Here is a 22,256-nt window from a genome sequence, read left to right as displayed (position 1 = left end):
TTTAGGTAACTAATAGAACTTAGAAGCTTATCACGCGTAGAACAACGGATTTTAACATCATTTAACGGTCGAATTATTTCCCACAATTACAAGCTCGTCTGTGTCGAGGTTGATTTGATAACCAACATACCTATGGCGCGGCTTTTACCGCGCTTGGTCGCCAATTTTGGACGTTATTTGACGGGAAGAAGTGCCAACTTTCATACTCGAAACCACAAGTTATTTCCAGGCACCACTGGGCCAGTGAGTTGTTGTGCGGTATGCAGCCCGGAAGCCCCGGGGGGAATTGTGAGCAATGGACGGCAGGGCTTCCATACTTCATCACGGCGCTTACACGAAGAATTTGAACAGGATGAAGGCGCTCTTGTTCCTGACAAAAAAGACAGCGGGTAAGAAAGGATTTATTAAGACAATAAAGGGACACCGGGCAGTTTAGTTTTGTTTTAAATTTAATATAAAAACAAAATCTAAAAATTTAAATGTAACGTTAATAATATAATAATATTAATAACATTATATTATAATTCATTAATAATAGGCCTAATTATTATTAAATTATTAGGAAAAGTTTCCGTATGGCGCCACCACTTTTTCATTCGAAATAAAATAATATAGTATCTAATTTACCTGATTGATATATCCCTTTTTGTAAAAATGAGTGAAAAAGTGGTGGCGCCATACGGAAAGTTATCCAATTATGATTAATATAAAAATAAAAAATTCAAAAAATGTGCAACATACAAAAGGCAAAGGGTGCCGTTTTTCCTTCAATATTCTCTGGCAATTCGATGTAAATTTGAGTAAAAATGTTCACTGAACATGAGAATCTGTCTTTGTTGCGTGTTAGTTACTGTAGTGTACTGTTAGACCCAGTAACTGGGGCGCTGTACTCCTTTTTTCGAAATTTTGACAATCGGTCGAGTACAGCGCCCCAGCTACTGGGTCTACTGTAGTGTTAGATTTGACCATGATTTGACTATTGTCTGGCAGTCTGGTGCATTGACGTGCTTGATCAAAAAAAGCATAGTTACTTACCACTAAATTTGAATTCCTCCAACTATCGAGACAGTTGCTACGTCACATGATCAGGGGCAAGCTATTGCGTAGTTATGTAAGAGACGATGAACTACTCCTAGAACTATGAGGTTTGTTCCGCTATCGTCTCCGAGATGATAGCGGAAAGAACCTCAATGATAATAATTCTAGGAGTAGTGAACACCCCATCGAAACTCTGAATGCGGCACAACTATGGTTACCAGGTTTGCTCATCTGAAGGTTGCTACACAAAGGCTTGCCTCAAATAAAAACCTGAACGATTTCACAAGGCAACTGTCTTAGTTTGAAATGTAAGCGGTACTTTGTGTGACTAAAATTAAGCACGTAATTGTACCAGACACATTAAAATGTAACAAATATTAAAATTATAACAAATGGATTATTTATTTGATTTTTATGTATTTTTTTTCTTCAGTCTGGTGAGCCTTGAGGATCTTGTGTTTCGCATCCTGAAAAATGAAGACGATAAGGTGGCAATACGGGATTTTTTCTCAGTAAGTAAAACAAATTTCAATGAGATAGCTCTTTGAACAACACATAGGCCTTAGTATTAATTTAATAAAATAATGTTTTTTAACCACTTCACGCCAGACGACGTCTTTTCTCGCCAAACTTCAAAACAAAAATATGGTATAATACAGTTAAAAACGTCTAATAGCGTTTTGGTTGCGATCTGTTGAAACAACTGACATACGCCCCTCAAGACAATCTATTGTGTAGCGTCATGCACAGGCATCCACCAACCATGCTTCATTTTCCGTTGTATATAGAGGGACAAAGAGTTGGAATTCATAACCAAAATCTCCCTTTTTCTGGAGTTTATTGTTTAGTCTCTATTTCCAGACCTTCTTTATTTTGTTGTACATTCAAGGAGGACAGTTCTTTTCAGAACTGAGAAGTCTCTCGAACACCCGAACAATCTATTAACTCCGCAGTAGAAGAATAGCGCAAGACAGTTCTCTCTAAGAACAAACTCTACCTGGCAAGTAGATACACACATAGTGTTACCGCAAACCAAATATTATCATCAGGAAGTCTGTTCAAGAGAGGAGATCCTGCATGATCTCGATCCCATATGGTGTAAGGTTTGGGAACAACAGGTGAAAATGAATTTGATGATGGAAAACTCCTAACTATACAATACAATACAACTAAATATTTATAAAGCGCCTTTACATGTACGTCAAGATCAAAGCGCTGGAAAGAGCAAAACCAATGTAACTATAAATACAACAAATTACATCTGATACAAGTTAGTTTTGAGAATTTTGTTGAACAATGGCAAAGAGTTACAATTTCTGATGCGCACTGGGAGGTTGTTCCATATTTTGTTGATTAATTAATAATCTAAACTGTTGTGTCTTGAACAGGTGTTAGCGTCTAAGGGGCTGAGACAGCAGGACCCTCGTCTGAAGGAGTCAGTGGATAAGATCACGCAGCAAGTCATGAAGTTGTACCCAAACAACATCGGAGAAAGTGTACTGGCTAAAGAGGACTTTGAAAAGTAAGTTTGGACCCTGTTTTAACGGGCATGATTATTAGCTGTGATTTTGTATGGAGTTGTTTGTATCCATGGATGGAGATGGCGCACAAGAAAAGTAATAAATTATGATTACGTAAGTAGGACTTAAGTATTACTTTAGTCTGTGTTTTCCTGAGTTGTTGCCTTTGGAAAAATCAGATTTGTTAAACTAATAATGTCCTTAAATAAAGATCTATTGGAGCCTAGTATGTATATGACAATTGTTCAGGTCACTTCTTTTTTCCAAAGACCAAAATATCATTCCTGGTTTAAGTTCATCTTGAATAGGGAAGACAATCTCATTTTGTCGAAGGGCACTTCCATTGGAACATCTTTTAGTGTTGGGGGAAGTGTTTGACCAATACTGTGTAGTTAGAGCCCTGGAATAATATTGACAGGTTGGTCAATTATTACGGGAATCAATGTGTGGTGAAGAAGTTTTCAACTAGTGGTTTAATCCCAACGAGGCCTGGTTCTTGATAATTTTACCGAGACGAAGTCGAGGTAAATTATCAAGAACCAGGCCTTGACGGGTTAGAACCACTAGTTGAAAACCGATTCAACATACTTTGATTCCCATTCATAAATACCTATTCGGTCAAAAAAACATAACACTTTTGGTCAAAAAGTTAAATAAATGCAAAATTTATAATTGTTCAATGATTTCTTTCTACACAACACCCCTCCAGCTATGAAATGGTAAGGCCCTCCGCCGCCCTCGGTTAAACAACTCCTTAATAATAAAAGCAACCATTCATATTTTCCAGTGAATATTATACAAATAATGAATGTTTTGAGTGCAATGGTGCAAATATGTCCATGAGTTGAAAGCTGGAATGTCCGCCTCGTTGAATGGAACATTCCAGCTTTCAACATGAAAATATTTGCACTGATGCACAAATGAAAAACATTCATTATTTGTTTATATATATAACATCCAAGTAGATCTATGTCATTTTGATTGGAAATTACAACTTTCAAAACAAACAAAGCGTAGGCCTACAATTTTTAATTGTGAAAATTACACCCGTTTCTTTTGGGTCGGCCTGTTGGATTCAACCGTGACTATGTGGGTTCTGTACAGCTATTTTGAGACACGCAGACACTGAATGTATGTTCCTTGCACCATAGATTATAGAATATGACCTTGCAGTAACACTGCGTTACCAAAGACACAGCACGCAATGATGTTTTTACTTGGGGTGCAATACATGTAGTATTTTTCGGATGGAACGAAAAATGCACAGTGAGTGACAGAGCGTGCAATAGGCCTAGTACTTTTATTTGCTATCACGTGACAGTCGAACCTCCTTTTTCCTGGTTAAAAAAAATAAAAATAATAATAATTAATTTACCCTTTTTAATTTTTTTGATGAGGCGGCTTCTAAAATGGAAGCAGGCGGGGATGCTACATGTGTATGTTTTTATTATTTTGACCTTGTACGCCTAATTTACCTATACTTCAAACATTGCTCAGCTTGCATTGTAGACAAATTGTAATGAGCGATTTTAGGCACCTTCCGGTAAGACAAATCATGTGAATATAAAAACTGTGTACTTTATTATTTTATTCTGTTAAATCCACTGGTACCTTCAGAAATTTACTGGTGAAAAGTTTCATATTGTACACAAATGTAGACCTGTCTATTACTTTATCTTGGGTTATATGTTAAAGACAGTGGACACTATTGGTTATTGTCAAAGACTAGCCTTCACAGTTGGTGTATCTCAACATATGCATAAAATAACAAACCTGTGAAAGTTTGAGCTCAATCGGTCATCGAAGTTGTGAGATAAATTGAAAGAAAAAAACACCCTTGTCCCACGAAGTTGTGTGCGTTTAGATGGTTGATTTCGAGACCTCAAGTTCTAAATCTGAGGTCTCGAAATCAAATTCGAAATCAAATTCGTGGACACTATTGGTAATTACTCAAAATAATTATTATCATTAAACCTTTCTTGGTGACGAGTAATGGGGAGAGGTTGATGGTATAAATCATTGGGAGAAACGGCTCCCTCTGAAGTGCCATAGTTTTTGAGAAAGAAGTAATTTTCCACGAATTTGATTTTGAGACCTCAGATTTAGAACTTGAGGTCTCGAAATCAACCGTCTACGTAGGCGCACACAACTTCGTGTGACAAGGATTTTTTTTTTTCATTATTATCTCGCAAGTTCGATGACCAATTGAGCTAAAATTTTCACAGGTTTGTTATTTTATGCATGTTGAGATACACCAACTGTGAAGGCTAGTCTTTGACAATTACCAATAGTGTCATCCACTGCCTTTAAACTTTTGGTTTTAAAACTCTTTCAAAAACATCCATGGTCATATTATGTACGTACAACCTATTTTGTGTAATCCGAAATTGCCATCGCGTAAAATCTTTTTTGTTTTCAAATAGTGTCGGTCAATCAAGTGTACATGTATGACCCTTAAAAATGTAATATCGGCCAGGCATTACAGGTAGCCAAGAAATTCGTTGGGGATTTTGGGATGTACAAAGGGAACACAATTCGCACAGTTACACGCACTTTGTTTTCATAAAGTATTGAAATAAATATATAAGTTTGAATTGAATTGAATTGAAATTGTGTTCGCTGAAAAAGACTAGCTTATTTTTGTTTCACACAAAATAGAAAATCCTAAATAAGTTTTGAAGCTCAAAATGCAAAAACAAAAGCAGGCACTGCAAGAGTACTCGGGTTAATTCCACAAGAAGATAAGACTAGTCCTAATAGAACTAGTATTAGGCATGTAAAGATGAGTAACTCGTCCTAACTCAAGATTTTCTTTGTGAAAATCTACCTCTTGTAATCTATTAGTTCTACCTTAGGAACTTGTCACACGAGGCTCACCAGCAACCAATTGCATCTAGACTTGGTTCCAAGTCTTTGATCGTGGCTTTTTAGTCGTCCTGATAGCCGCTACAAGTGATCAACCTTAAGATTGCGAGTTAGGGCGCGTGATAGCTAATAATGTGGGGGGATGTTTTTCGTGGCTGAGATGCAGAAGAACAACCGCTATCTAAGTAGAACTAGATTTAAGACTTGAATCAAGTTTACTAATTGCAACGCATACCAACATACGTGTAGTCATTCAGGTTGGCTCAGTCTGCCTGTCACCTCTGTGACCCCAGATCAAATCCCAGGAAGCCTTTCCAGGTGTGGCTTGGGTTTCCAGTCCCTACCTACAGGGTTCAAATTTGGGGGAAATACACCCACAAGACTGCTGTGCTTTTACTGTGTGTAGTTAAAAACTTGACTAGAACATTGATGCAAGACCAGGGTTAAGAACACTATCTACACAATTTCCCATTTGAGCTGTTCTTGGAACAAGCACTAAGACTTGCCCTTCAGGCCCTATCCCATTTTTTCTTATGGGTAGGCCTATTCAGACTCAACAGAATCGTTTCTTATGGGTAGGCCTATTCAGACTCAACAGAATCGTTTGTTATGGGTATGCCTATTCAGACTCAACAGAATCGTTTCTTATGGGTAGGCCTATTCAGACTCAACAGAATCGTTTCTTATGGGTAGGCCTATTCAGACTCAACAGAATCGTTTCTTATGGGTAGGAATATTCAGACTCAACAGAATCGTTTCTTATGGGTAGGCCTATTCAGACTCAACAGAATCGTTTCTTATGGGTAGGCCTATTCAGACTCAACAGAATTGAAAGATATTTGTAATTATTAGTTTAATATAAAAATGCAGCAAAGTGTTTACTTAAAGAGCTATGTACTTTTCGTAACGTAGGACAAAAAACACAATGTCTACAGATTTACACAAACTTACATTATAGATAATGATAGTAGACAGCTTCCCCGAAAACATTAGTTGCTGAGGTGCTGTAGTTTTTGAGAAATGAGTAAAACAATGTCATGAAAATAATTTTCGTCTCACTGATCATGAGACGAAAATTATTTTAGCTTGTAAAAACATATTTTCATGACATTGTTTTAATCATTTCTCAAAAACTGATATTTTAAGGTACGCTTTCTACTATCATTATCTTCAAACGGTGTAAGTTTAATGTAAATCTCTGGACATTGTGTTTTGTGTTAAAAAAGTACCCAAATCCTTTAAAAACACGAGACTGCTGGATTTGTCCGGTCTTGAGTTTACTTGCCCGACGCTTAAATCACTGGCTTCAGGCCTGATGCGTTCGAGTGTTAGTTTCAAGCCCTGACAGGCTGACCTACAAACATTATACCTGTGCTGGGGTTTTCCTTAGTTAGGGTTTTCCTCCCCGGCAGCATTTACAATCTGACATCTAAATTTCTTCATCATCTTCTCTGCACAGGATACTTCAGGCCTATGAGTCACAAATGCTAGTAGTTTCTTAGGCTACATTGGATTTCATTTACCAGAAGGATTATAACATTTAAAACACTGTTGCTGTGGTTCAGCGAAATATGACCCAAACACTTAGACTCTAATGTAAAATTCCTAGTTTACTGTATGTATGTATAGACCCATGGTAGACCTCAATCCAACACAGAATCATAGCAAGCACGCAGTTTGATTCAAACATCTACAATTGTACACACACATTTGAGCATCAGTTGTGAAGTTTGCTTTCACTGTGGGAGAAGATAAATAAACAAATATTTAAAGTCTGTTTGAGATTTGTAAATACATGAAAGGAGGTCTGTGAACAAAAGTGCTTCAAGGGTTTCCAAGGTCAAACTTAGTTATGTGATGGACTCATTTTCCAATAAAAACAAACTTTTTTGAATGTGAGAGAACAAAATTAACCTTAATCTAACCTCATGTTTAAAGGGTGTAAAACTTTGTTGTTGAAACTCTTTCAGAGCAAAACTCAAAACCTGATCACCTCACTGGGTTAAAGCCAATTTAGGCTCAATCAGTCATCGGAGTCGGGAGAAAATAACGGGAAAATCCACCCTTGTTTTCGCAGGTTTTGCCGTGTCACGACATGTGGTCACTATAAATCCGTAAATCTCGATGTCGAGAATTGATAATTGTTTTTATGTTTTCCCAAAAGGTAAAGCATTTCATGGAATAATATTTCAAGAGAAGTCTTTTACCATTACCTTCTGTAAACCCTGTAAGTTATTTGTAAGTCTGTGAACTTTTGTTTTTGTTCTGTTCCGAAAGTGTTTAATGGCTTTAAACAGAAATGGGTCTGTGAATTCCACCGAGGACTTTGTTGTCACTGAGAACATCAATTTCATTGCCATTGTTCATTAAATATCATCAATATTCATTGAAGTTGTAATATAAAGTGTAAATTAATGTGCATCAGAAAACTGTAGGCCTACAATGTATGCTCCAAATTGCAAAGAAGGGCTTTAAAACCAAGTAGAAAACAATTCCAAAACCTTTTTTTTCAAATGCAGCGTGCTTTGGCAAAACATCAAACACTTTGATCCAGAGTCCCCCCCCAGATGTTTGAAAATGCCTCGGTGAACCTTGTGTTAAATTGTGTTTTTCTTTCTATTTCTTTTTTCTTTTTTCAGATGCATATCAGAGAATATTGTACTGATAGGCCGAGCTCTTCGCAACATGTTCATTGTGCCAGATTTTCAGGATTTTACTGCTGAAGTAGACCAATTATATGAGAAGATTAAATTAAATACCGACGGGAAGGTAAGATTATTCAATTCCAACAGAAGACATGAAACTATTTAGGGCTTCACTTTTAAGAAACTTTACTCAAGCTGGACTTGAACCTTCGACCTCCGGATTAACGTGTCGTAGAAGGTCACCGGTTGAAGTACCACTCTAATAAATCTTTCTTTGTTCAACTTAAGTTTGTTTTAAATTAACCCAGTCAGCTTCCCTCGCGGTTTATTTCTTGTTAATGGCAGTGGACACTAATTGGTAATTGTCAAAGACTAGCCTTCACAGTTGGTGTATCTCAACATATATGCATAAAATAACAAACCTGTGAGAATTTGAGCTCAATCGGTCATCGAACTTGCGAGATAATAATGAAAGAAAAAAACACCCTTGTCGCAGTTGTGTGCGTTTAGATGATTGATTTCAAGACCTCAAGTTCTAAATCTGAGGTCTTGAAATCAGATTCGTGGAAAATTACTTCTTTCTCGAAAACTATGGCACTTCAGAGGGAGCCGTTTCTCACAATGTTTTATAACATCAACCTCTCCCCATTACTCGTCACCAAGAAAGGTTTTATGCTAATAATTATTTTGAGTAATTACCAATAGTGTCCACTGCCTTTAAATTACATCAAGTGTAGGCATTCATCAGGTGCTTTTGAACTCTTGTAAGTTCAAAAGCATTAAGCCCTGTTTATAATAATAATAATTTGGGGGGCGAACCATCCTTACTCGCAGCTAAGAGCTTAATTGCAAAGGACGCGGCTACAACATGTTCGAGAACCAGACACTCAAGGGCGTCTCTTGCTGCCAGCCACATCAACCCATTATGACCACGGAGCACAGCCACGATCGAAAGTGTTTGATTTTTCCCGAGGGAGGAAAACTGGATGGTTAGTGGCACAGCAGAGAACCAACGCACAACTCAACTCCAGTATACACTATGGCCCTGGCCGGGAATCGAACCGGGGTCACCTTGGTGAGAGGCGAGCGCTTTACGCACACGCCAACCATGCCACCCTTGGGCCTTAGGCATCACTGAACCATCTCAACTTTGGAGTTTGCAGCACCGGCAAATTGACACTTTCGATCGTGGCTGTGCTCCGTGGTCATAATGGGCTGATGTGGCTGGCAGCCAAAGAGATTCCACTCTCATCTCGGGTACCAATTACTCCTGGGTGTTGAGAAGAAATTATAGTTAAAACTTTGCACTTATACCACTGTCTGGAAGGTAGTGTATTCTGCTGTACCAGCCAGGCTTCTAGTGGATGATATTCATGCCTACATTCTTATAAAAACATTTTTATAGAAAGCTTGAGGTGCACTACAATTTCCAACAGTAATGGTTTTTGACTTTGTAAACATTGGCTGAATATTGACTAAAGCACATTGATACCGTAATTAAAAAATGCTCTATTAGAACTAGTTACTATAATTAATATTCATAAATACCTCAGACAGGTTTGCTATTCCTATTGGTGGAGAGCGCGTCACGTGGGTGTATATAAACTTTTGTTTATGACCAGTAAAAAGTGTTGAAACATGGGCGTGACTTGCCAGCTAGCACCTGTGCTTATAAGAAAGTTTCTTTATCCTATTGGTCGAGAGCAACGGCTGAAACAGTAGTGCCACATCACGCGATAAGCGCGACGCGCACAGCATTTCTTTATAAGGAGTTGGTTACACGAGGGCCTTACCATTTCATAGCTGGAGGGGTGTTGTGTTGAAAGAAATTATTGAACAATTATAATTTTTGCATAAATTATTTACTTTTTGACCAAAAAGTGTTGAAATGTTTTTGACCGAAAAGGTATTCATGAATAGGAATCAAAGTGTGTTGAATCGGTTTTCAACTAGTGGTTTAAACCCGCCTAGGCCTGGTTCTTGATAATTTACCTCGACTTCGGCTCAGTAAAATTATCAAGAACCAGGCGTCACTATAGCCCTCATGGTACATGTAATGTGGCTCTCTGGCCTTGTGATGTTACTGTATGTAGGTGACATCTCATTAAAAAAGAAAATTCAGAATTATTTTATTGGGTTTCAAAACTACACCCAGATAACTCAGCCTTCATAGCTTTATTATCTTGACTGCTTGGCAACAACATGTGTTAAGTTTTTTAAAACTCCACGCAGTTATTATGTTAAATGAAGTGGACACTATTGGTAATTGTCAAAGACTAGCCTTCACAGTTGGTGTATCTCAACATGCATAAAATAACTAACCTGTTAAAGTTTGAGCTCAATTGGTCAACGAAGTTGAGAGATAATAATGAAAGAAGAAAACACCCTGGTCACACGAAGTTGTGTGGGTTTGGATGCATGATTTCGAGACCTCAAGTTCTAAATCAAATTCGTGGAAAATTACTTCTTTTTCGAAAACTATGGCACTTAAGATGTAGCCGTTTCTTACAATGTTTTATACCATCAACCTCTCCACATTACTCGTCACCAAGAAAGGTTTTATGATAATAATTATTTTGAATAATTGCCAATAGTGTCCACTGCCTTTAAAACAAATTCTGACAAAGTTTCCAACATTTATCTCTCTCCCTCTGTCTCCCCCCTCTCTCTTTCACAGTTAGCAACGTACATACCTCAACTAGCGCGACAAAACCCCGATCACTGGGGCGTGTCACTCTGCACCATCGACGGTCAGCGCCACTCCATCGGTGACACCAATATACCCTTCTCGTTACAGTCTTGTAGCAAAGCACCCATCTACGCTGAGGTTCTGACTAAGCATGGTGCTGATTACGTTCACAGGTTTGTTGGGCACGAACCCAGCGGCCGTACCTTCAATGATCTTTGCCTTAACGATAATAGTAAGTATTGTAAGAATAACAATAGCTAGTTGTTATGTAGCGCACTTTACAATAATCTGTCAATGTGCTTTATATGGTGCCCAGAGCCCAATTTTATGGCTCTGCAAAGAATCCGCTCTTATAGTAGCAGATATGGAAGTGACGTGGCCGAGCGGTTAAGAGCACCAAATTCAAACTCTGGTGTTTCTGATCAGCACAGTGTGGGGTCGAATCCCCAGCCGTGACACTTGTGTCCATAAGGAAGACACTTAACCATTGCTTCGTCCTTCGGAATGGGATGTAAAGCCGATGGTCCCATGTACATGTAAAAGATGGTAGTGGCTGCTGAATGCGCCGTAGCACCTTGTAAACCCTTATAAGGTGTTAAGTCTCAGAATTCATCACTGCAATAACCTATCTTTCTGAAAGTTTGTATATACTCAGCGACTTTGATATGTATCGTTATTAATTCAAGCTATTGCTCTTGGTGCATAAACAAACTTATGGAAGGGGTCTTTCAAAAATAAATAACATGCAGTGTGTGTCTGTTTTTTGTACGCATGCAAAAGTGCTAAATTGGAATCCAGTCATCTGGTGTCAATGGACCGAGCATACATGTACTGTCCGAAACATGGAGTTCACAGGTTCATGTGGAACCACACATACTCAAAATATACACGTGTCAGCGCAAATTCTTCATGTTCTTACTTATTTATTTGTCCACCATGTAAACCATCAATTCAAATCGCACATAAATTTGTCATAATTGTTATGGTTATGGTTTGCGGTAACACCATGTGTGTATCTACACACCATGTCAGGTAGAGTTCACTCTTAGAGAACTGTCTTTCTTTATTCTACTATCTACCGCGGAGTAGATTTATCAAGTTGTTATGACTATTTTTGATTTTTTCTTTTCTTATTGCAGATAAACCTCACAACCCTATGAACAATTCAGGTGCAATATTGGTGTTATCACTGCTCAATGTAAGTCACAGTTGGTTGTTTGTTTGTTAATATAGAAGATTATTGTATTTTGTTAAGTACAAAAACATGAGCAACGATGATATAAAGTTTAATACTAGCCTACTGTAAATTACTCGGCATGATATTTGGTCCTCAGAAAAAAAAAGTTGAAAAAGGGCTGACCTACATGTTTACATGGTTTAGACTTAATTGACTTTTCAGGCTATTCTCACAATTTGTTCAGATTTTATCAAAGGTAAATAAGTTGGAAATCCGACAGAAATCAATGAGAACGTAAGAATTTGTTTTTACACACCGCCCCACACCAAAAGAAAAAAAACAAAACACTGACAATGTTTTTTGTTAATTGTCGGATTATTTTCTCTAATTTGTTATTGTTTTGTTGGTTATTCAAAAGCATGCTAACAACATGGCGGACCGGTTTGATAACATTATGCAGAGATTCAAGGAAATGGCAGGAGGTGAATTTGTTGGATTCAGCAACGCAACGTAAGTCATCACCAGGCAAGCTGGAGAGTCTTGTAGTTCATTTGTCTAGAGTATAAAAAGTCACAGTTCTTCTTACTTGACAGGGCCTATCAAGACAGGGGTGGATTTCCCAAAGAGTTAAAGCCAGCGGACACTATTAGTAATTACTCAAAATAATTATTAGCATAAAACCTTTCTTGGTGACGAGTAATGTGGAGAGGTTGATGGTATAAAACATTGTGAGAAACGGCTCCATCTGAAGTGCCATAGTTTTCGAGAAAGAAGTAATTTTCCACGAGTTTGATTTCAAGACCTTAAGTTTAGAACTTGAGGTCTCGAAATCAACCATCTAAACGCACACAACTTCGTGTTGCAAGGGTTGTTTTTCTTTCCCTATTATCTCGCAACTTCGATGATCGATTGAGCTCAAATTTTCACAGGTTTGTGATTTTATGCATATGTTGAGATACACCAACTGTGAAGGCTAGTCTTTGACAATTACCAATAGTGTCCACTGCCTTTAAGACTAGTCGTATCTCGAGTTGGGACGGGTTATCCATCCTAACTTAGGACTAGCTGTACATTTTTGATATCTCTTAGGACTAGTCCTAAGTTAGGACTAGTCCTAACTCTTTATGAAATCGACCCCTGAGATTATAGTAATAGACCTCACTAAGAGGTCGTTCAGACATACATGTTTTAAAGTTTTGGTTCTCAGTTCAGTTATGGAACAGTCTTCCAGAGGTTGTTAAACAGGCTGAGACATCAGATCAATTCAAAACCCGGTTAAAAACATATCTGTTTACTTTGTACAATAATTGTTGATTTCCTTTTACATGTACAGCGCATAGGGACCTCACAGTGATATATGCGCTATATAAGAATGTTTTTTATTATTTTTACTATTATGTATTACTCAAGTCGGTTTAGTAGTTTGAACTCATTTGGTTTTAACTTGGTGTGTCTGAGTGCTCTTAAAATCTTAAAGGAACACGTTGCCTTGGATCGGTCGAGTTGGTCTTTGAAAAGCGTTTGTAACCGTTTGTTATAAAATGCATATGGTTAGAAAGATGTTTCAAAAGTAGAATACAATAATCCACACAAATATGCCTCGAAAATGCGTGAATTAAGTTTAGCTGTTTTAAGTTAAATCGGTCAGCGTTGAATAACGCTTAGCTGCTCCGGTTTTATCTTTTAGCACGTGTTTGGACAGAATAAAAAGGCTTTTTCAAACACAATATCTACCCTCGCAGGTACCCATTTATACCCCTGGATGAAGAGAATCTATTTTGGGGAAGCATCTTGCTCATGGACACAAGTTTCATGACCACGATTCAAACCCACACCCGATGACTGAACCACAAGATCTTCAAATCGATACTCTAAACATGGTTGTTCCTGCAAGCTTACTACTTAAAGTTGCCTTATCATCCACACCATGCAAAGCTTCAAACATGCATTATACTTCAATAATTGTTTTTTTCTTCTTTAAGATTTTTATCCGAAAAGGAATCTGGCAACCGCAACTACGCCTTGACCTATCTGCTGCAGGAGTATGGGTGCTTTCCAGAGGGAGTAAATCCAATGGAGACACTGGATCTTTACTTCCAGGTACATTTAGGTTGTGTCTGAAACGGCGACTTGGGCTTACATTTACGGCTACATAGCGCGCGTCTGCCTAAATAATTCAACACTGGCAGGTGTGCTGATCTAGCCATAGCTGCAGCCGAATTGGCCGTATCGGACAAGGCCTTATTGGCCCAATTTAAAGGCAGTGGACACTATTGGTAATTGTCAAAGACTAGCCTTCATAGTTGGTGTATCTCAACATATGCATAAAATAACAAACCTGTGAAAGTTTGAGCTCAATCGGTCATCGAAGTTGTCAGATAAATTGAAAGAAAAAAACACCCTTGTCCCACGAAGTTGTGTGCGTTTAGATGGTTGATTTCGAGACCTCAAGTTCTAAATCTGAGGTCTCAAAATTAAATTCGTGGAAAACTACTTCTTTCTCAAAAACTATGGCACTTCAGAAGGAGCCGTTTCTCACAATGTTTCATACTATCAACCTCTCCCCATTACTCGTCACCAAGAAAGGTTTTATGCTAATAAATTATTTTGAGTCATTACCAATAGTGTGTCCACTGCCTTTAACCTTCACAGTGCCACGGTCGTATGTGTACGATCTTCTTTTTTTGTATTGAAAGTACATACATGTACAATTCTGTGTACTCAAGTTTTATCAATAGTTACGGTTCGACTTAATTTCTTAAAGCCTGTAGGCATAAATATGTGATAAAGCACAGAAAAATCTTGCTTGGTAGAAACTGGGTCAGGGCTCGATCCCAAACCAATTAAATTCATTGTTAGACAAATTGACAGTAAGTGCTTATAAAGCGTATATCCTAGACACTAGATCAAGGCGCTGAATAAATAAAGAATTAACAATAAACAAATGAATGAGCTCTGAACAGTTAAATCTTAAAGGAACGTTGCAGAATTGGTAAGAAACAAAAATCGTGAAGATCACAGATTTACATAAAACTTACACGGTCTAATGATGATGATAGTAGAAAACATCCCTTGAAATATTTCTGTCTGAAATTTCATATTTGATGAGAAATAAATAATCTAATTTCGCGTTTGGAGTTTATCGCACAGTGAGCGATTTATTCATTTTTGTTTTGGCATCGATGCAATGCAAAATTTTTAATCGGTTTTTCACTGTTCTCTCGTGACCCAGATGGCCAATCGATCTCAAACTTCTACAGGTGTGTCAGTTTATGTATTATGGTGGATTACATAAAGTGCTTACACTGCCAGCAACTGTTTTGTTAGCAAAAACCAATTCTGTAATGTTCCTTTAAACAGTTTTTTTAATTTAATGATTGAGTCAGACTGGCGGATTTCTGGAGGTAGTTTGTTCAATAGGCGGTGGCCGCTTTAACCAAAGGCAACCTGACCAACCCATTTTCTTACAGATGGTGGAAGTAAGTGGTGTTGTTTATACAGTTTACGTCATCCAGTTTACAAGCGATTTGTATTGTGACATCACACTTTACTTGTCAACTATGATTGATTTGCAGTTAAGATCAATCTTAGCTCTTTGTGAAATCAGCCCCAGGTCTGTAATAAATTGGTTTTGGGATAGAAAACTAAAACAAAACAAAAAACATAACATTTTTGGTAATTCATAATCCTGTATTTTGTCTTGAATGTTTGTACATGTAGGTGTGTTCGTTGGAAGTGACGTGTGAGTCTGGAAGTGTCATAGCAGCCACTTTGGCCAACGGTGGCATTTGTCCAATGACGGGAAAGAAGGTGTTTGACTCTGCAGCGGTGCGCGACGCATTGACTGTTATGTCATCATGTGGGATGTACGACCACTCAGGACAGTTTGCTTTTAAAGTAAGATTCATCACAAATATTTTGTGTATCAAGTATCTGTATCTGTCGAATACTGCAACAAACTCCTCATAGGATATATAAGTTGCAGATGTGGTGTGGGCAAGTGGACAAAAATGAGTGGTGAGCTCCCCTTATGAAAGTGCTCATTTGGATTTTATCTACATGTAGCCTAGTTGTGAATGAGTCTATTGAAGGAGCTTTTCTTATACATAATGGTAGGCGGTTCCATTCAACGAGGGTTCTTGGAACAAAGGAAACTTTGTAACAGTCCTTATTGGTTGAAAGGTGGGTGAACAAGATTAATGATGATTTCCTAGTGAGTAGGCCTTAGAGGGTGTATGTACTTTTTGTAGGACCAAAAACACAAATGTCCACAGATTTAAACTAAACGTACACAGTTTGAAGATAATGATAGTAGAAAGCTTCCCTGAAAATATTACGTGCTGAGGTGCTGTAGTTTTTGGGAAATGAATAAAACAATGTATTGAAAATAATTTCGTCTCATGAGACGAAAAATATTCTAAGCATTTACAAACAAATTTTCATGACATTGTTTTACTCATTTCTCAAAAACTACAGCACCTCAGTAAGTAAGATTTGAAGGGAAGCTTTCCACTATCATTATCTCCAAACCCTGTAAGTTTAATATAAATCTATAGTCATTTTGAAAAAAGTACCCAATCCTTTAACATTCAAACCGGGGACAGTGGAAGACAATATGTCTATGGTTCAGGAAAGGTCCACGGTTGGAAAACGTACAAAAACCAATGGGAGCTGTTGGAAAAAAAGTTAGTAAAAAAGCAAAAGAGGGACAGTAGGAGGTCCCAGGTTGTACTCACTTGCGTGCTTTTCAATGAATTTTTTTTACCTATGGCTTTTACTGAATGAATATCTCGTGCTTCGAGATCAGTGCTGAACTTCAATGATCTACGTTAGAGGCAACATATCTTGCTCAATGCTGTCACAACAACTTGGCAGAGAAGCAGATCATCACACAGTGTTGGTACCCATGATGATGATGATGAATTACATACAAATTGCATATATAAGCTTTCGTAGTACTTGTCATCTGATGAAGTAGTTGTTCCTATAAAATAAAAAACACCCTTTTTGCACAAATGTATGTGTGTGCTTTCAGATGGCAATTAAAAGCTCCAGGCCTGAATGGTCTTTTAATGGTGAGTGAGAAATTACCTCCTTCTCGAAGACTATGTTACTTTAGAGGGAGCCCTTTGTCACAATCGTAGACTGGTAGAGTGTCGTGGCCGAGCGGTTAAGAGCACCGCCAATGAACTCAAGCTCTGGTGACTCTGTTCAGCAGAGCGTGGGTTCGGGAGTTGAGACATTTGTGCCCCTGAGCGAGACACTTAGCTATTGCTTCTCTCCACCCAGGGGTAAATGGGGACCTGTGAGGGCAGAGATGGTTCTTGTGATTGAGTTAGCCGTGTAGCGCATATTTGTTGCACGAGGCTGTATACTCCCAAGGGAGCTGAGATGGTTTAAGGAATGATTTAAGGCCCAGAGACCAGGGGGAATCATGTAAAGCGCTTTGGGACGCCCTTCGGTCGTGAAAAGCGCTGTATAAAAACTAACTATTATTAATATTATCACTATCAGAGGCTCTCCATAACTTGTTTTTAGCCATACAAATATTTAGATTTATTACCAAAAATGTCCTGTGCCTTTAATCTGATATTGGCATTTTTTTATTATTTTTTTTTTTATGGAGTACCCCATGAAAAACAAGCATAATATCCCTTAGGGATAGCTAAGTGCTCATTTCATCAGACCATCCTACGATGAAAATCAAGAAAAAAAGAAATGAAATAATAGTTATTGGACTATGCCTCACTCACTAGAAAGAGATGAGAGACACAACAACTAGCATCACACTGCAATCATAATTGCCGTAAAACAGGACATTACTTAAGGTATTTATTTACTCTACATTTGAATGACTATTTCTTTATTACCATAGGTTGGTATGCCAGCAAAGTCTGGTGTGGCAGGTGGTATCATGGTGGTAGTACCGAACGTTATGGGCTTCATGCTGTGGTCACCCCCATTAGACAGGTTCGGCAACAGTTTACGAGGTCTCAACTTCTGTGATGTAAGTATGATACAGAGGAACATTTTTCTTTACTTTGTTGGAAATCTGACATTGCCATTTTAAAAATGTGACTTGAAATTTCACTGCCATTTTTGTCTGCCTTACACAGGCATGGCATTTTTCCTACTTTACTCTAATTGCCCGAAACTTCTATTAAAGGGAAGGTACATGTTTGGTAATTGTCAAAGACCAGTCTTCTCACTTGGTGTATCCCATCATAACCATACAATAAAAATATGAATTTGTGTGCTTTCAGATAAGAATAAAAGACTTCTAGCTAGAAGTCTTTTATTACTTTAGTGAAAATTACCTCTTTCTCGAAAAATAAGTTATTTCAGAGGGAGTCATTTCCCACAATGTTTTATACTTCAACAGCTCCCAAATGCTTGTTACCAAGTCAGCTTTTAAGTTAATATTTGTTTTGAGTATTTACCAAACGTGTACCTTCCCTTTAAAGCCTATTTACCATAATGTACATGTCCTGTGAACTCATTAAATTCTTCCTACTTTATTCCTGGGAGCAAATACTGTGGATGCTTAAATTTTTATTCTTAGAAATCCAATCTTTTGTCATGTTGTTGTTTTGAAAAAGCTATTGTCAAAGTATTATGAGTTAAATAATGAAAGCATCATCAAGGCAGCTAGGCAGCAGACGTTGTAAATGGGATGCTAAATACCAAGTAAGGTTTTATGCTAATAATTATTTTGAGTAATTACCAAACGTGTACCTTCCCTTTAAGCAGGGCATAATTTGAGGAGTGTAACCACGGCAAATGCCTATGTCCAAAATCTCCTCCTGTGAAACCTCCTCCTTTTTGAAAAACAACACATTGTTTCCTCTAGTAATAATTGATATTTGCGTGCAAGACAGATTTTAGGAGTTCTCTCTCTCTCTGTTTTTTTTCTTTGCTTCAGGATCTCATCAGTATCTACAACTTCCACAACCATGATGACCTTCTCCATGCTTCTTCTAAGAAACGAGACCCAAGACGACAAAAACGTGAAAGCAAGGCGAGTCAACGTCATGAGTCTATTTCTTATTTTTATTTTTGTATAATTTTTGTTGTTGTTGACCGAGACAAACAAAACAAAATTGCAAAGGAGCAACTACAAGAAGATGAGTAAAAAGTTATCCAGATGTCGCATTCAAAAAAGAAAATCCTGCTTTCCTTCTAATTTGTGTGTGTGCAGGCTGTCAAATTAATAGAGCAAATTTCATACTTATTGGACTTTTAGTTTGAAAATTTGAAAGGACTGGCAAATTGATCCACATCCGTTCTGTGGCATGGCCTAACGGCTAAGAGCACCGGACTCAAGCTCTGGTGTTACTGATTAGCCAGACTGTGGGTTCGAGACCCAGTCGTGACACCTGTGTCCTTAACAAGACACTTAACCACTTTGGATAAAGCCATTGGTCCTGTATGTTATGATACGCATGTAAAAGAACCCAGTGCACTTATCGAAAAGAGAAGGGGTTCACACCAGTGTTCCTGGTTTGATTGGCGGCATATTGCGCCACAGCACCTTGTAAAACCATTACATGGTTCTATGTAAAAGGAGTAGGTCTCATAATTAAAAAGTAGTCCCACATACCTTGCAGGAAAATACTGAATGTTGAAGTGCCATCAGCGACAGACATATGAGCGCTTTATAAGAAGCCACTATTATAATTGTTATTTCATCTCTGTTATCTTCAGGCATCACGTGTGGTGAAGCTTTTCTTCGCTGCGTACAACGGCGACGTTAGCGTCTTGAGACAGTACCTACTTCAAGGTGAAGACATGGAGCAGAGGGATTACGCTATGAGAACGGCGCTTCACGTCGGTGCTTCACAGGGACATGTTGAAGTTGTGCGATTCCTTTTGGAAAGGTGTAGCGTTCAGGTCAGCCCAAAAGACAAGTAAGTTAAGACATGGTCTTGTGACTTTTTAGTTAGCAAGGATGATTTTTAGAGCTATTTGAGGTTTTTTTAGGCCATCGTTATATTGAGACCGCGCTCTATCTCTGGCTGTTTGGTGCATTTCAACTCACCAAGTTGTAAGTGAATGAGTGAAGACATGGTCATGTTACTTTTTAGTTATCAAGGCCCGATTTCATAAAGCGAAATGAGTCTATTTTAGGCCATCGTAATATTGAGATTGTGAAATCTACATGTATGGCTATTTGGTGCATTTCAATTCACCGAGGTAAAACTTAAGATACATCTTGTCAAACTTGCGGGTTTTAGGAGTAATGGGTAGGGCAGGGGTTGTGGGTTGTTTGAGGAGTAATTTGTTGTTCATTTGCCATTTTAAAGATTGTATAAATCAAATATAAATCATCTTAAAATAATCTACGCATTTCAACCCCCCTTTCTTTATTTCTGTCCAATTAATTTCATTTTAAACCATTTACCAGCTACATGTACATGTACATCAAATACATACATCGTGCTACTACTAGTCTGGTTCAATTTAAACTTCTCAAGTAATACACCCTAAGGGAAACCGACTTGGTAAATTTGTGATTAATTTAGAGTTTAACAAGTAAAAGTTGAGCGGAGCTTGTTTTGAAACAACAATCACCGGATAAATGTGGCGGCTCTCTAAAAACTGAACAATCTAGTGCTGAATTAGTGGTCTCCCTATTTTGTCAAAACTGCCTGTCGTGACCGAGCAGTCTAGTTCTCTGAACCCAAGCTCTGGTGTTGTCAGCAGCAGAGTGTGGGTTCGAATCCCGGTCATGACACTTGTGCCCTCGAGCAAGTAAGTGCCTACATCCTTATGGACTGTGAAGGGGGTAACCCTGTTCCATCCACAGAACTAGGAGGCAACATCATAACATGCCCCTGGTGGTAGTTGATTTCAGTCAACAGCCAAAAATCATTTAAATACGCTGGACACTAATGGTAATTATCAAAGACCAGTCTTCTCACTTGGTGTATCTCAACATATATGCATAAAATAACAAACCTGTCAAAATTTTTGCTCAATTGGTCGTTGATGTTGGAAGATAATAATGAAAGAAAAAAACATCCTTGTCACACGAAGTTGTGTGCGTTTAGATGGTTGTTTTTTTATTGATTTTGAGGTCTCAAAATCAAATTCGTAAAAAATTACTTCTTTCTTGAAAACTACCTTACATGTACTTCAGAGGGAGCCGTTTCTCAAAATTTGTTGAACTCTCAACAGTTCCCCGTTGCTCTTTACCAACTAAGTTTCTATGCTAACAATTATTCTGAGTGGTTACCAATAGTGTCCACTGCCTTTAAAGTGTAGCCCTTACCTTGAAGAGGCCATTTGGGGCCTTGTGATGTTAGGCGATATCTCATGAAAAAAAATCAAACATAATATCTTTGTAACCTTGTATAAGAATGTCTTCTGTTTCACCCCTCCCCCCCCCTCCCCCACAGATGGGACCGCACCCCTCTTGACGATGCCGAGAAATTTGGTCACACTGAAGTCGCCGAGATACTACGAGACTCAGATCTGTACAAAGATGTCTGATCGCCCTAATCAATGGGAGAGGTTAGAATTGGACAAATCCTAGTGGGTGATGCAATAGTGTGATGGAGGGGGTGGGGATGGACTTTGAATTTCCTAATTTGAGAATCAAGTTTGATACCTGGGCCCATTTTCATAGAGCTGCCTTAAGCAGACAAAATTGCTGAACAATTTTCTGCTTAGCTAAGTCTTGGTGGGAAGTGTATTTTATTTTTCAAATAATAAACAAACTATGAGCAAGTTCGAGTGCACACACTGACACACTCACTCAAAATGACTCGTTTGGAAACCTACTCAACCATCGGTACCACGGTATTCAACACTCCATTTTTGCTATAGTGCGATTGTTTCCCCACTGCGCTTTACACATGTTGGCATGGAACATACTGTTGGCACCAGTGAAGAAACCATGGTCATGAGGCTGGTTCCAAATGGTCGACCACAGTAGTCATCCAATGGTCGACCAGCCTGGGTCCGAGTCAAAATGGTCAATAGTTAACCATGGTGCCAACAATTCAATTTTTTCTACACGCTCACTTATGTCTTTAGTCTTAAAGAATGTTTTTGTTTTTGTTTTTTATAACTGTGTTCGTGTCATAAAAAACGCGGGTGTGATCAACAAACAACTACACGTGCATGCACTTGACATAATGCATAACCAAATTCCTGAGCCAATCAGCGTTGTTTCCCAGTACATCCCTACCAGGGGTTAGTGACGAGAGGTATCGATACGGCGCACTGCCCATAGTAGCGAAGCTGCCATGGTACACATTCGAAACTTGCTCTTTGTTGAATTGATGTTGTAGCCCCCTCTAGAGCTGAATTGTATAAAC

The 22,256-nt window shown here is 38.3% G+C and overlaps 1 protein-coding gene across 1 annotated transcript; it reads left to right on the top strand.

Annotated features, from left to right (window-relative positions):
- Positions 1–27: 27 nt before the first annotated feature.
- LOC117300713 (glutaminase kidney isoform, mitochondrial-like) lies at positions 28–22,028 on the top strand. The gene is made up of 13 exons (XM_033784468.1): positions 28–389; positions 1,472–1,550; positions 2,427–2,560; positions 8,063–8,192; positions 10,746–10,989; positions 11,897–11,955; positions 12,353–12,444; positions 13,917–14,034; positions 15,655–15,831; positions 17,810–17,941; positions 18,857–18,952; positions 19,639–19,841; positions 21,333–22,028. Exons 1-13 carry the CDS (start codon positions 133–135, stop codon positions 21,424–21,426), a joined length of 1,815 nt encoding a protein of 604 aa, XP_033640359.1. The 5' UTR covers positions 28–132; the 3' UTR covers positions 21,427–22,028.
- The last annotated feature ends 228 nt before the right edge of the window (positions 22,029–22,256 follow it).

The sequence above is a fragment of the Asterias rubens genome, chromosome 16, assembly GCF_902459465.1.
Source record: "Asterias rubens chromosome 16, eAstRub1.3, whole genome shotgun sequence".
In the NCBI taxonomy this organism is placed as follows: domain Eukaryota; kingdom Metazoa; phylum Echinodermata; class Asteroidea; order Forcipulatida; family Asteriidae; genus Asterias; species Asterias rubens.
Note: the sequence above shows the minus strand (reverse complement) of the source record. Positions and strands in the feature narration are given on the sequence as shown.

What these genes read in the sequence shown, in the direction of transcription:
- LOC117300713 (XM_033784468.1), top strand. Translation starts at nt 133, where the DNA reads ATGGCGCGGCTTTTACCGCGCTTGGTCGCCAATTTTGGACGTTATTTG. An exon ending in CCTGACAAAAAAGACAGCGG is followed by an intron (nt 390 to 1,471) that starts GTAAGAAAGGAT and finishes TTTTTTCTTCAG; the next exon opens with TCTGGTGAGCCTTGAGGATC. An exon ending in GACAAAAACGTGAAAGCAAG is followed by an intron (nt 18,953 to 19,638) that starts GCGAGTCAACGT and finishes TGTTATCTTCAG; the next exon opens with GCATCACGTGTGGTGAAGCT.